This window comes from Lissotriton vulgaris, chromosome 4_1, assembly GCF_964263255.1.
Source record: "Lissotriton vulgaris chromosome 4_1, aLisVul1.2, whole genome shotgun sequence".
In the NCBI taxonomy this organism is placed as follows: Eukaryota; Metazoa; Chordata; class Amphibia; order Caudata; family Salamandridae; genus Lissotriton; species Lissotriton vulgaris.
In genome coordinates this window covers 1,499,668,796-1,499,684,531 of record NC_141691.1, presented here as the reverse complement: position 1 = coordinate 1,499,684,531, position 15,736 = coordinate 1,499,668,796, and the positions used below count along the sequence as shown (strand labels likewise).

At 44.1% G+C, this 15,736-nt stretch overlaps 1 protein-coding gene across 2 annotated transcripts in view; it reads left to right on the top strand.

Moving 5' to 3' along the window:
- ALKAL1 (ALK and LTK ligand 1) overlaps nucleotides 1–15,736 on the top strand; it is a 718,899-nt gene that overhangs the window by 600,409 nt on the left and 102,754 nt on the right. For both annotated transcript variants that reach the window (XM_086966954.1, XM_086966953.1), the window contains one exon: nucleotides 15,584–15,664. In XM_086966954.1, the coding sequence (XP_086823080.1) occupies nucleotides 15,584–15,664 (81 nt within the window). The remainder of the gene's footprint in view (nucleotides 1–15,583; nucleotides 15,665–15,736) is intronic.

Here is a 15,736-nt window from a genome sequence, read left to right as displayed (position 1 = left end):
TTTGTGAAATGGGTTATAAATTATAAGTACATGCTCGCTGATATTTTTCCTTTTACATTTTGAAAATGGATAATTTTACCCAGTAAGAGGACTAATGTATATCGAATTATATGAAGCTTATGCTATAAATGCATATCTTCTTTTGTGAAAGTCATAAACTGAAAAAGCCAAAAAACACTTAAAAGCTGTAAACCAAACACATCAGTGACACCAACAGCCAGTTCTGTCGTTTTAGCCAACAGAACATCGCCTTCTTACAGTTTTGTTAATCACATAGGATTAAAATACAAGAACACCAAAATGGTTCTGGTTAAAAACTAGGAGGCCTATTGCAAGAGCGATTCAAACAGATTTTTGAAGCCAAACAAAACCTCTTTGTGTGGCTCTGTGTGGCTCCAATGATCTGAAGTAATACAGCACAAGTAATGCTGCATTGCGCTATTCAGCCCTGGGAAGGCGTTCCATGGGTGTTGCATGGGTGTTCCCGAACAACTCCCAGGGTTTTTGACGTATTCTCAGATTTACAAGAACTTGCAAAATCCTACACCTTACTCAGGGGAAGCGTAACAAGGAGAAATATGCATCCTGGGAATGTTATTATTTAGGAAGGTGTCCCTTCTTGCATAAAAACAATCCTGCATGCAACGCAGGCACCCTTGCACCATGCTCAGAGGGTGCCAGCATTGTCACTAGGCAGCCAAAAGGGTACCAGTACAGGGGAAAGGACATGAATGCACCAAATTGCCTTAAATATGGCGCATTCCTGCCCTTTCCCTGTCACGCAGTGCAGCACAGCAAGGTGACTTGCTGCGTTGCATGACTTCCCCCATGCCTTCCCAGGGCTGAGTAATGAAATGCAGCGTTTTGCACTGCATTGCATTACTCCAGAGTTTTTAAGCTACTCAGAGCCACGAAAAGTAGCTTGGTTGGTACAAACATGACACAACCCTCTTATAAATGAGGCATTAGGGCTGGGTAAATTGGAGTATTTGTATCATAAAATGTCATGGAAAAAATGCTAACTTTTGTGATATATGGTTTGAATATTGCATGTGAAGGCATACTTTGGATTCAAAAGTCACATAAAATACCAACATGGGGACGGGATCAAGACGTAAATGCCTCTTGTTAGACATTTTATATTCCTTTGAGATCTTTTCTACTCGAATTAGACACTATTAGGAAAAATTATAAAATGTCCTAAAATCCATATAATACAAAACTATGCTTATTTTGAGGGCATACTATAACATTTTGCAAGGCATACCAAAGCAAAGACTGGCCGAAGGCAATCATCTTATTGTACATCTCCCTCAGCCCACTGCTGCATATTATGCTATACTGCATAAGAAATTATCCAGTTCTCCCCCTAATAAAACATTTAACAAGTTCTCCCAAGAGGCACATAACCCTTTCCACCATGTGGGACTCTATTATGCATTGGTCACATTTTCTAGGCCTCAGTTATGTACATTTAGCACAAATAGGGACAATGCACCCAGTCATTGAAGAAAATGCTTTCTCCTCAGTGCAGGCACAAACTGTGACAGGAAGGACCATTACTCCTGCAAGCACACGCTGTGAGCAACTGCCCCTGCATGCAGGTGGTTACCTGCGCCCCTGGAACCACTGTAACCACCTCCTAAGTGGTGCCCTCAGGTTGAGCACTGACCTCTAGACAGTGCTCCACCTGATTGCATTTTAACCTCTGTTTGTGCTTCTGTAATATAAAACAGGTGCAAAGTGTTTCTTAATTCGCATGAGACTATACCCCAATGACAATGAGAAAGCACCCCAGTGAGATTGGTTAGTGTATATTTAGGACCACCATTATCAATATTACAGAAGGGGATGTGTAAGCATCTGCTGCCTCTTGTGTAATACCAATGTGCCACTGTGGCACAAAAAGTATCACACATATCAGTTGCACCTCTGGGGCACTTGTATTATATGGTTCAAGTTCACTTCATCCTATTCTCCGCTACTGTACATTAACCTGTACCACTCAGAAGCATGTAATTTGTTCGCCTGTGTGCATTGATGTCCGTACGTTTGTTTATCTGTGTGCATGACTACCTGTATGTGCAAATGGGTTTTACCTACTGGCGGTCACCAGTAGGTAGTTTTAGTTAGGACCTATTTACCATAGGAAATCTGCAACATTCTATTTGGAATGACTTTGGCGCCGGTTGACGAATCTCCGCGAAATTTTCAAAACTTATGTCCCGCTCCGGTCCGCTCCTATCCTGAAAGTCTCGGGGTGATTCGTCAAGCAGGAGCCGAGAAAAAAGGGGGGTCCCAAAATGTGTTTTCCCCATGCAATCTTCCATTGGGACCGTTAATCGCAGCTACAGCCCGAACTGCTGAACGGAATTACACCAACTTTGGCAGAGAGGTAGACCTTGGTTCAGAGTCATGCCTGTTGCTCAAATGGTGTAAATCGGTTTAGTAGTTTTTTAGATATTAAAGGAATAAAATACATATATATCTGGGCGGAGCCTAACACAAAGGAATCAACTGACAGTCTCTGTCCTTGTTGGATGTACATGTTTTACTGAGAATGTCAGACTTCATTCTCACATGACTGAGAAAGATAATGTGAATTTACAGAAAATATGCTTTCAGTTTAGCTTATAGATCCCCTACCAAACGACTGTGGGAAAAGCATGAGATAATAGTTTTCTTTCAAACATGATTCATGATATCACAGCAGAAGGCTTTTTCACATGGTAAAATCACCTTAGAACACACCACAATTCCTAAAATGAATATGGTACCATCAAAAAATGATTTATAATGTAACTAAAGTCCTAAAACCCTCTATTAACTACAATGCTTTTTAATGAGGTGCTATCATGTATATTGGTCCCAGGATGGCTGCCAACACTTCTTGGATGAAGTGCTGACAGCCAATCAGATCAGATGTGTGGTTAGGCTCCGCCCAGATATGTATGTGTTTTTGAAGATAATTTTAAAAACCACGGGAGGAATTTTCACCAAACATAGCAAAGGCACATCTGCCTTTGCAAAGTTTGGCGTTATTCCATTCAGCGGTTCGGGCTGTAGACTTCTCAGACCGTCCTATGGAAATTAACATGAGGAAAACACGTTTTGGGCCCCCCTTTTTTCTCAGCCCCCGCTTCACGAATCCCCCCGAAACTTTCAGGGAAGGAGCGGAGCGGAGCTGGCCAAAATTTTGGAAAATTACACGCAAATTCCTCAACCGGCGCCAAAGTTATTCCCAATAGGATGTTGCGGATTTCCTATGGTAGCTAATCCTAACCATATATACCTACTGGCTATCGCCAGTAGGTAATATATACACATACATATATATATATAAATGTATATGCATATATATGTATTTATATGTGCATATGGGTGCATGTAGAGAGAGGTAGAGAGGTAGAGGTGTAGAGGTAGAACGGTAGAGGTAGAGAGGTAGAGAGTAGAGGATGAGTAATAGAGAGTAGAGAGTAAGTAGTAGAGAGTAGTAGAGAGTAGTAGAGAGAGTAGTAGAGAGTGAGCAGTAGAGAGTAGTAGAGTGAGTAGTAGAGAGTGAGTAATAGAGAGTAGTAGAGAGTGAGTAGTAGAGAGCAAGTAGTAGAGAGCAAGTAGTAGAGAGCGAGTAGTGGAGAGTGAGTAGTAGAGGGTGAGTAGTAGAGAGTGAGTTGTAGAGAGTTGTAGAGAGTGAGTAGTAGAGAGAGAGTAGTAGAGAATGGTAGAGTGAGTAGTAGAGAGTAGTAGAGAGTGAGTAGTAGAGAGAGTAGTAGAGAGTAGTAAAGTGATAGAGAGTGAGTAGCGGAGAGTGAGTAGTAGAGAGAGTAGTAGAGGGTAGTAGAGTAGTAGAGAGTGAGTAGTAGAGAGTGAGTAGTTAAGAGCAGTAGAGAGCGAGCAGTAGAGAGTAAGTAGTGGAGAGTGAATAGTAGAGAGTACTAGAGACCGAGTAGTAGAGAGTGAGTAGTAGACAGTTAATAGTAGAGAGGGAGTAGTAGAGAGGGAGTAGTAGAGAGTGAGTAGTAGAGAGTAGTAGATTGAGTAGTAGAGAGGGAGTAGTAGTGAGAGAGTAGTATAGAGTGAGTAGTAGATTAGTAGAGATTGAGTGGTAGAGAGTAGTAGAGAGTGAGTAGAAGAAAGTGAGTAGTAGAGAGTAGTAGTAGAGAGTAGTAGAGAGTAAGTAGTATAGAGTAGTAGCGAGTGAGTAGTAGAGAGTTAGTGGTTTAATTTGAAAGGAACACAATGAGGGGGTTTATTTTGCAATAGAAATTATGATTAGTGCTGAAAAAAGAACAATTAGGGCACATTTTGAGTGACTTCTCAAATCCTCTTCTATTTCATTAAAAAATTCTGACATGCAGATCGAAACATACACTTTCAATACCAGCAGCAGATTTCCCTGGTGAGCAGTAGCTTTACTACAGCGATCTAATAAGCAACTAGAGTGCTGAATTTATGGCAAATGTGTGACACATCTAAATGCCTTCTTGATGGAATCAACGTAAAAAACTGAAAGTATTTCCTACTGAGGATATTGTAGTAAATGAGAAAATTAGGAAACTTCACAACAATTTACAAATAAGTCTCCCAAGATGGCCACAAGAGCCCAAATGTCGCACAAATATCACCCAGATGTAGCCCAAGTATAGCCTAATGATAGAATGTCACAGAGTGTTCTAAAGAACAACTAAAGTGCTAACAGTCTAACATGACAAAAGTATGGCACACCTGAAGCCATCTTGGTTGGAATAAGGTGGTAACACTTAAAACATTTAATTTGCAAAGGAACAAAATGAGGGGGTTCATTTTGCCATAGAAATTACGATTAGTGCTGCAGAAAGAAAAATTAGGGCACATTTTGACTTCTTAAATCTTCTTCTATTTCATTAAAAACTTCTGGCATGCAGACTGAAACATGCACTTTGAATACCAGCAGCAGACTTCCCTGGTGAGCAGTAGCTTTACTACAGTGATCTAATGAGCAACTAGAGTGCTAACATTCAGAATGTATGGCAAATGTGTGACACATCTGAATGCCTTCTTGATGGAACCAAAGTAAACAAGCATGGAAAATACAATAGGCCTCGCCCTCGATTAAGTTAAAGCAATTTTGTTTGTAATTAGGTGGCTTTTTAGCTTTGCTTGTATTAGTGTTTTTCAAACTTTCATGTACATAACATGCATATGTATACATATATGTTATGCAGTTTATCAGGGAACTCAACATCAAGTCCACTGCTGGAAATTCCATTCTTCACGCTCAGAGCTCACATCCTAGACACTTAATTAATAGCATACCATACGGAGAATGTATTCGTATACGTCACATCTGTAGTTCAGGACAGGTATCTTGAAAGTGTCAAAGTGAGGCACTCCAAAGGTTTTTGAATAGAGGGTACACAGAGAAACAATTAACTAAAGCCCTTAATAAAGCCAATGCTAATCAGAGGGAAACTCTTCTTCAAGCTAAGTCAGAACAAGCATCTGTGACTATGGCAGCTGATCATACTGTGCAGTCTGTCAGGCTTTTCACCACCTTTAATGTACAAGAGCAGTCCATTCGCAGAATCATATATTCTGAATGGCCAATAATTATGACTGATGCCATTTTGAGACCTATTCTCCCCGATCTGCCAGCTATCACTTTCAGGGGGGCGCCCTCTATGAGGGATGCCCTTGTTAAATCTATGCTTGAGGTAAAAGCAAAAAGCACTTGGTTGATGAAACCAGGCTTTTTTAAGTGTACGTCTTGTTGAGCATGCACTTTTGCCAAAAATTCAACTCACTATGTTACAGCTTTTAGTGACAAGTTGATCTCCATTAAGGAGCATCTGACATGGAGTTCTGAATACGCCATATATAAACTGCGATGTACATGCAATCTGGAATATATAGGCAGCACAAAGCTGCCTGTACATAGGCGTATACTTCAGCAAGTCAGGGCGATTGTGAATTCTGAACATAATTACCCAGTGGCGAGATATTTTAGATCAGTTCATGCCAACAAACTCAAGGATGTTGAATATACAGTTTTGGGATCGGTTCCAAACCCCGGATGGGGTGGTAACAGTGACAAATTGCTTAGACAAAGGGAATCGCAATTCATTTTAGCACTAGATACTCGAGTTCCTAACTGGTTGAATATGAATGAAGATTTACACAACTTTCTCTAAGTTAGTGCTAGTCATTACGTCTATTCTGTGTTCCTCATGTCAAACTCAACTGTCCCTCTTGGAAAAGATGGAGATCTTATGTATCTTATAGTATTGCTTGGTCTCAAGCAATCTTTTATGTAAAATTTTATATATATATATACGTTTTTTCTTCTGCTGCTATGTAGTTAAGTTAATATATGCACTTTACACAGCTTTGTTTGCACAGCACTTTTTTGCACAGACTAGACATTAGGCACATTTGCATTTTGATATAAATCGACTTTTAATTACCTGGGGTGTCATTGCATTAGTGTTAGTTATGATCCATTATTTTCTCTTTCATTCGGTGCTTGAAAGGTAGCTATTGGAAAATTAGTTGTACTTGTTCCTCCAATTTTTTTGCTGTGCTGTGTAAATGGCTGGAACATGGCGAGTCTACATAATTTTGCACTTGCTTTTTAGATTTGTTTTTGACTCGGCCTGGCAGTACTGAACATCTGTCATGAGATGCGTTTGCACTAGCACTTTTGGTAGATGCCCTAGTAGTTTTAGTAGGAACATCGAACATGGCAGAGAGTTACCTTCATATATGCATCATTTTATTCAAGCACTGTTATGAGTAATGAAATGAGGATTAAATTGGTGTAGCATACACCATCCCTAAAGTACTGTGTGATATAGGTCGGTTCTTATGTACATTTTTCGCTCAAGGGGATAAGCTCTTAACATCTCTGATCATATCTAATAGTAGAAACAGTAATATGGCCTATTGCACTATGCTGGAATTCAAATGCTGATTTGTTCTCTTGCACTGAGCACTTTATTGATTTATTGATTAGCGTATTTTGCACATTTAGACCAAGATGAAATGAAGTAATAGCATTATGGTCTTTTGAAACGTGCTAGAATTTAATGCTGAGTTGTAATTTGCACTAAGCACTTTATTTAACAACGTATTTGCACATGTAGACCAATATGGTTTTATACGATATTACAAGTTAAACGGTGATTTTACTACACTATGTATTAATTATTATTATGATCAAATTTAACAAAATGCTTTCCCAGAGCATAAATATTACTGTTGTTGCCATTGTCTATTTGCTTTGTTTCTATGCGGAAAACATTAAACCTTGTTTTTAAGGCCATTTGTGCACTTTATTCACTGTGATCACTTTAAAAAACGTCATGAAAAAGGACGCATCATGTGACCAAGCTCCCACGAGGAGCGAAACGCGTCAAGGAGGGCACTTGCCTGGGACATTCTTTGCCAAAATAAATGTCTGCACTGCTCTGCCACAATCTTCTGTGTGGAGGTCTTTGACTTGCCTGGGAGGTATTGTGAGTTCCGTGCCTGTAAGCTGTGAGCTGCTGTTCCTTGAAGGGGACGGGCAGGAATTGTTTTGATATGTATATGTATATGTATGCATGCATTTATATTTGTATTTATGTAGATATGCATTTTATATATATGTTTATGTATGTATGTATATATATATATACACACATACATTTATTTATATATATATATATATACATATACATATACACATGCATATGTGCATTTGTGTGCGTGTAGAGAGAGGTAGCGAGAGGTAGAGACGTAGAGGTGTAAAGGTAGAGGTGTAAAGGTAGAGAGGTAGAGGTAGGGAGGTAGAGGTAGAGAGGTAGAGAGAGGTAGAAAGAGGTAGAGAGGAGAGAATGAGTAATAGAGAGTAGAGAGTGAGTAGTAGAGAGTAGTAGAGAGTGAGTAGTAGAGAGTACTAGAGAGTGAGTAGTAGAGTGAGTAGTAGAGAGTAGTAGAGAGTGAGTAGTAGAGAGTAGTAGAGGGGGCCTAGTAGAGATTGAGTAGTAGAGAGTAGTAGTGAGTGAGTAGTAGAGAGTGAGTAGTAGAGTGATTAGTAGAGTGAGTAGAAGAGAGTGAGTATTAGAGAGTGAGTAGTAGAGAGTGAGTAGTAGAGAGTGAGTAGTAGAGAGTAGTAGATAGTGAGTAGTAGAGAGTACTAGAGAGTGAGTAGTAGAGTGAGTAGTAGAGAGTAGTAGAGAGTGAGTAATAGGGAGTAATAGAGAGGGACTAGTAGAGATTGAGTAGTAGACAGTAGTAGTGAGTGAGTATTAGAGTGATTAGTAGAGTGAGTAGAAGAGAGTGAGTAGTAGAGAGTGAGTAGTAGAGAGTGAGTAGTAGAGAGTAGTAGAGAGAGAGTAGTAGAGTGAGTAGTAGAAAGTAGTAGAGAGTGAGTAGTACAGTGAGTAGTAGAGAGTAGTAGAGAGCGAGTAGTAGAGAGTCAGTAGTAGAGAGTCAGTAGTAGAAAGTGAATAGTAGAGAGAGAGAGTAGTAGAGAGAGAGAGAGTAGTAGAGTGAATAGTAGAGAGTGAGTAGTAGAGAGAGTAGGAGAGAGTAGTAGAGAGTGGGTAGTAGAGTGGGTAGTAGAGTGGGTAGTAGAGTAGTAGAGAGGGAGTGGTAGAGAGTAGTAGAGAGTGAGTAGTAGAGAGTAGTAGAGAGTGAGTAGTAGAGAGCAGTAGTAGGGATTAGTAGAGAGTAGTAGAGAGTAGTATAGAGTGAGTAGTAGAGTGAGTAGTAGAGAGTAGTAGCGAGTGAGTAGTAGACAGTGAGTAGTAGAGAGAGAGTGAGTAGTAGAGAGTGAATAATAAAGAGTAGTAGAGAGTAGTAGTGAGTAGTAGAGAGTGAGTAGTAGAGAGTGACTAGTATAGAGAGTAGTAGAGAGGGAGTACTAGAGAGTATTCAGTTAGTGTCAGTCTTTCAGTCAGTGTCAGTCAGTCAGTCAGTGTCAGTCAGTGTCAACCAGTGTCAGTGTCAGTCAGTGAGTGTCAGTCAATCACTGTCAGTCAGTGTCAGTCAATCAGTGTCAGTCAGTGTCAGTCAGTCAGTCTCAGTCAATCAGTGTCAGTCAGTCAGTGTCAGTCAATCAGTGTCATTCAGTGTCAGTCAGTGTGAGTTCCAGTCAATCAGTGTCAATCAGTCAGTGTCAGTCAGTCAGTGTCAGCTAGAGAAGCTCTGCTGACCTGGTTCTCTGGCTCTAAAGCAGCTCTGCTGACCTGGTTCTCTGGCTCTAAAGCAGCTCTGCTGACCTGGTTCTCAGGCTCTAAACCAGCTATGCTGACCTGGTTCTCTCCCTCTAAAGCAGCTCTGCTGACCTGGTTTCTATGGTTCTACAGAAGCTCTGGTGACCTGGTTTTCTGGCTCCAGAGCAGCTTTGTTGAACTAGTTCTCAGGCTCTAGAGCAGCTTTACTGACCTGGTTCTCTGGCTCTAGAGCAGCTCTGCTGACCTGGTTCTCTGGCTCTAAAGCAGCTCTGCTGACCTGGTTCTCTCCATCTGAAGAGCTCTGCTGGACTGGTTCCTCGGCTCTAAAGCAGCTCTGCTGACCTGGTTCTCTGCCACTAGAGCAGCTCTGCTGACCTGGTTCTCTGGCTCTAAAGCAGTTCTGCTGACCTGGTTCTCTCCCTTTAAAGCAGCTTAGCTGACCTGGTTTCTCTGGCTCTACAACAGCTCTGCTGACCTGGTTCTCAGCCTCTAGAGCAGCCCTGCTGACCTGGGTCTCTGGTTCTAGAGCAGCTCTGCTCACCTACTTCTTAGGCTCTACAGCAGCTCTGCTGACCTGTTTCTCTGGCTCTACAACGGATCTGCTGACCTGGTTTCTCTGGCTCTACAGCAGCTCCTCTGACCTGGTTCTCTGGCTCTAGAGCAACCCTGTTGAACTAGTTCTCAGGCTCTAGAGCAGCTTTGCTGACCTGGTTCTCTGGCTCTCCAACAGCTCTGCTGACCTGGTTCTCTGGCTCTAAAGCAGCTCTGCTGACGCAGTTCGATGGCTCTAAGGCAGTTCTGCTGACCTGGTTCTCTGGCTCCAGAGCAGCTCTGCTGACCTGGTCCCTTGGTTCTAGAGCAGCTCCGCTGACCTGGCTGTCTCCCTCTAAAGCAGCTCTGCTGACCTGGTTCTCTTGCTCTAAAGCCGCTCTACTGACCTGCTTTCTCTGGCTCTACAGCAACTCTGCTGACCTGGTTCTCTGGCTCTGGAGCAGCTCTGCTGACCAGGTTCCTAGGTTCTAGAGCAGCTCTGCTGACCTGGTTCTATGGCTCTAAAGTAGCTCTGCTGACCTGTTTCTCCGGCTCTAGAGAAGCTCTGCTGACCTGTTTCTCTGGCTCTAAAGCAGTTCTGCTGACCTGGTTCTCTCCCTCTAAAGCAGCTCTGCTGACTTGGTTTTTCTGGCTCTACAACAGCTCTGCTGACCTGGTTCTCTGGCTCTAAAGCAGCTCTGCTGACGCAGTTCGATGGCTCTAAGGCAGTTCTGCTGACCTGGTTCTCTGGCTCCAGAGCAGCTCTGCTGACCTGGTCCCTTGGTTCTAGAGCAGCTCCGCTGACCTGGCTGTCTCCCTCTAAAGCAGCTCTGCTGACCTGGTTCTCTCGCTCTAAAGCCGCTCTACTGACCTGCTTTCTCTGGCTCTACAGCAACTCTGCTGACCTGGTTCTCTGGCTCTAGAGCAGCTCTGCTGACCAGGTTCCTAGGTTCTAGAGCAGCTCTGCTGACCTGGTTCTATGGCTCTAAAGTAGCTCTGCTGACCTGTTTCTCCGGCTCTAGAGAAGCTCTGCTGACCTGTTTCTCTGGCTCTAAAGCAGTTCTGCTGACCTGGTTCTCTCCCTCTAAAGCAGCTCTGCTGACTTGGTTTTTCTGGCTCTACAACAGCTCTGCTGACCGGGTTCTCGGCCTCTAGAGCAGCTCTGATGACCTGGGTCTCTGGTCCTAGAGCAGCTTTGCTGACCTGCTTCTTAGGCTCTACAGCAGCTCTGCGGACCTGGTTCTCTTGCTCTAGAACAACTCTGTTGAACCAGTTCTCAGGCTCTAGAGCAGCTTTGCTGACCTGGTTCTCTGGCTCTACAACAGCTCTGCTGACCTGGTTCTCTGGCTCTAAAGCAGCTCTGCTGACCTGGTTCTGAGGCTCTAAAGCAGTTCTGCTGACCTGGTTCTCTGGCTCTAGAGCAGCTCTGCTGTCCTGGCCTCTTGGTTCTAAAGCAGCTCCGCTGACCTGATTCTCTCCCTCTAAAGCAGCTCTGCTGACCTGGTTCTCGTGCTCTAAATCAGCTCTACTGACCTGCTTTCTCTGGCTTTACAGCAGCTATGCTGACCTGGTTCTCTGGCTCTAGAGCAGCTCTGCTGACCTGGTTCCTAGGCTCTAGAGCAGCTCTGCTGACCTGGTTCTCTGGCTCTAAAACAGCTCTGCTGACCTGGTTCCATGGCTCTAAAGTAGTGCTGCAGACCTGTTTCTCTGGCTCTAGAGCAGCTCTTCTGATCTGGTTCTCTGGCTCTAAAGCAGCTCTGCTGACCTGGTTCTCTCCCTCTAAAGCAGCCCTGCTGACCTGGTTTCTCTGGCTCTAGAGCAACTCTGCTAACCTGGTTCTCTGGCTCTAAATCAGCTCTGCTGACCTTGTTCTCTTGCTCTAAAGCAGCTCTGCTGACCTGGTTCTCTGGCTCTACAGAAGCGTTGCTGACCTGGTTCTCCTCATCTAAAGGGCTCTGCTGACCTGCTTCTCTGGCTCTAAAGCGGTTTTGCTGACCTGGTTCTCTGCCTCTAGAGCAGCTCTGCTGACCTGGTTATATGGCTTTAAAGCAGCTCTGCTGACCTGGTTCTCTGGCTCTGGAGCGGCACTACTGACCTGGTTCTCTGGCTCTAAAGCAGTTCTGCTGACCTGGTTCTCTCCCTCTAAAGCAACTCTGCTGACCTGGTTTCTCTGGCTCTACAACAGATCTGCTGATGTGGTTCTCGGCCTCTAGAGTAGCTCTGCTGAGCTGGTTCTCTGGCTCTACAACGGCTCTGCTGACCTGGTTTCTCTGGCTCTACAGCAGTTCTGCTGACCTGGTTCTCTGGCTCCAGAGCAGCTCTGCTGACCTGGTCCCTTGGTTCTAGAGCAGCTCCGCTGACCTGGCTGTCTCCCTCTAAAGCAGCTCTGCTGACCTGGTTCTCTCGCTCTAAAGCCGCTCTACTGACCTGCTTTCTCTGGCTCTACAGCAACTCTGCTGACCTGGTTCTCTGGCTCTAGAGCAGCTCTGCTGACCAGGTTCCTAGGTTCTAGAGCAGCTCTGCTGACCTGGTTCTATGGCTCTAAAGTAGCTCTGCTGACCTGTTTCTCCGGCTCTAGAGAAGCTCTGCTGACCTGTTTCTCTGGCTCTAAAGCAGTTCTGCTGACCTGGTTCTCTCCCTTTAAAGCAGCTCTGCTGACTTGGTTTTTCTGGCTCTACAACAGCTCTGCTGACCTGGTTCTCGACCTCTAGAGCAGCTCTGATGACCTGGGTCTCTGGTCCTAGAGCAGCTTTGCTGGCCTGCTTCTTAGGCTCTACAGCAGCTCTGCGGACCTGGTTCTCTTGCTCTAGAACAACTCTGTTGAACCAGTTCTCAGGCTCTAGAGCAGCTTTGCTGACCTGGTTCGCTGGCTCTACAACAGCTCTGCTGACCTGGTTCTCTGGCTCTAAAGCAGCTCTGCTGACCTGGTTCTGTGGCTCTAAAGCAGTTCTGCTGACCTGGTTCTCTGGCTCTAGAGCAGCTCTGCTGTCCTGGTCTCTTGGTTCTAAAGCAGCTCTGCTGACCTGATTCTCTCCCTCTAAAGCAGCTCTGCTGACCTGGTTCTCATGCTCTAAATCAGCTCTACTGACCTGCTTTCTCTGGCTTTACAGCAGCTATGCTGACCTGGTTCTCTGGCTCTAGAGCAGCTCTGCTGACCTGGTTCTTAGGCTCTAGAGCAGCTCTGCTGACCTGGTTCTCTGGCTCTAAAACAGCTCTGCTGACCTGGTTCCATGGCTCTAAAGTAGTGCTGCAGACCTGTTTCTCTGGCTCTAGAGCAGCTCCTCTGATCTGGTTCTCTGGCTCTAAAGCAGCTCTGCTGACCTGGTTCTCTCCCTCTAAATCAGCCCTGCTGACCTGGTTTCTCTGGCTCTAGAGCAGCTCTGCTAACCTGGTTCTCTGGCTCTAAATCAGCTCTGCTGACCTTGTTCTCTTGCTCTAAAGCAGCTCTGCTGACCTGGTTCTCTGGCTCTACAGAAGCTGTGCTGACCTGGTTCTCCTCATCTAAAGGGCTCTGCTGACCTGCTTCTCTGGCTCTAAAGCGGTTTTGCTGACCTGGTTCTCTGGCTCTGGATCGGCACTACTGACCTGGTTCTCTGGCTCTAAAGCAGTTCTGCTGACCTGGTTCTCTCCCTCTAAAGCAACTCTGCTGACCTGGTTTCTCTGGCTCTACAACAGATCTGCTGATGTGGTTCTCGGCCTCTAGAGTAGCTCGGCTGAGCTGGTTCTCTGGCTCTACAACGGCTCTGCTGACCTGGTTTCTCTGGCTCTACAGCAGCTCTGCTGACCTGGTTCTCTGGCTCTAGAGCAACTCTGTTTATCTAGTTCTGAGGCTCTAGAGCAGCTCTGCTGACCTGGTTCTCTGGCTCTAAAGCAGCTCTGCTGACCCGGTTCCATGGCTCTAAAGCAGTTCTGCTGACCTGGTTCCTTGGCTCTAGAGCAGCTCTGCTGACCTGTTCCCTTGGTTCTAAAGCAGCTCTGCTGACCTGGTTCTCTCCCTCTAAAGCAGCTCTGCTGACCTGGTTCTCTCGCTGTAAAGCAGCTCTACTGACCTGCTTTCTCTGGCTCTACAGCAGCTCTGCTGACATGGTTCTCTGGCTCTAGAGCAGCTCTGCTGACCTGGTTCTTAGGCTCTAAAGCAGCTCTGCTGACCTGTTCTCTGGCTCTAAAGCAGCTCTGCTGACCTGGTTCTATGGCTCTACAGTAGCTCTGCTGACCTGTTCCTGTGGCTCTAGAACAGCTCTGCTGACCTGGTTCTCTTGCTTTAAATCAGCTCTGCTGACCTGGTTCTCTCCCTCTAAATCAGCTCTGCTGACCTGGTTCTCTGCCTCTAGAGCAGCTCTGCTGACCTGGTTCTATGCTCTAAAGCAGCTCTGCTGACCTGGTTCACAGCCTCTAGAGCAGCTCTGCTGACCTGGGTCTCTGGTTCTTGAGCAGCTCTGCTGACCTGCTTCTTAGGCTCTTGAGCAGCTCTGCTGACCTGGTTCTCTTGCTCTACAAGGGCTCTGCTGACCTGGTTTCTCTGGCTCTACAGCAGCTCTGCTGACCTGGTTCTCTGTGCTCCTGATGCATGCACCCGATTTTGCGAAAAAATGCATGTATATGACGTCACGTGGGACCCGCCACAGTGCAAGCATCTCGTACCATAATGCAGATGCGTCATGAATGCGCGGGAGCAGGAGTCGTGGACTGGTCGCATACCAATCGCGCACATCGTGTAGTATGAAATGTATATGATGTAACTGAAAAACACGCAGCTGTCACACACCGTATGCGGATCCTTCACAACTTTTCTAAAATGGCGGCTAGAATCCACGCACCCACCGTGATGTGTACGCTTTGAGTGCGTGACTCTGAAAAAATTCGGGGATTGTTTTTTTTAAAAGAAAATAATATAAATATATTAAAATAAAAAATAAAAAAGTAATCAATATTTCAGTTTGAATTAAAAACTTTTTTTTGCAATTTTCAGAAAAATATATAATGTTATTTAATGAATAAAATATTTATAAATAAACAGTTTAAAAAACTGTAGAAAATCAGTACAAAAAAATAGGTATAACTACTATCACACTTAAAAATGAGCATTTAAAAAACCTTTGAAATTCACAGAAAAAAACCATTGGTTTCAGTGACGATATAGTTAGAAAGTAGCATTTAAAAAAGCTTTGAAATTCACAGAAAAAAACATTGGTTACACAGACGTTAGTTAGAAATTAGAATTTAAAAAACCTTTGAAATTCACAGAAAACAACCATAGGTTTCAGTGATGTCATCAGTGATGTCACTAACCATGTCATGAATGATGCAATATGTGACATCATCAGAAGTGCATTGCAGGCACGCGAGTTATAGTTAGCAGAACTAATTATAACTGAGGAATTTCTATGGTTTAGTACAAGGGAAATGGCCAGCTAACTATAACACCCCTGAAGCCTATGTTTTTTTCTGTCAATATATATATAGATGTGACAGTCTGTAGACATTTGCGCATGTTCTAATATTGAATGTGTGTCTCTTTTTGGATGCTTCAGAGTGTGTGAGCTAAAAAAAAGAAAAGCTAAGCCTGTTCATTTTGCCCATGTTCGTTTCTTAATTTGAGAATCCGTCCCATCTTCTTTTGGCAAGGCTGTCTAGCTTGATTGTCACAATAATATACGAGCTACGCTAGCTATTAAAGTATGGTGTGTGGCTGGCAAAAGCTCAAATAGAGTAGCCTTCCTGAATCATTTCTGAATATTGTAGTGAAACTCATTTTGCTTTCTGCCTCACTTATTTAACATGGTTGTGTTGTGTTAGGGTCATTGCCCAAATTGCAGACATTTGTATAACAGTGTTATCTTATTTTGTTCAACCAGGACCTGTTACATTTTCAGCCGAGTGCAATAGGAGTTTTCATCGACTCTACCACAACACAAGGGATTGCTCAATACCAGCATGTAAGTAGAGTCCAAGATATTCCTTTTTAACATTTAACAAATTCAACTGTATTTGGCGTGCGTAACCCCTCT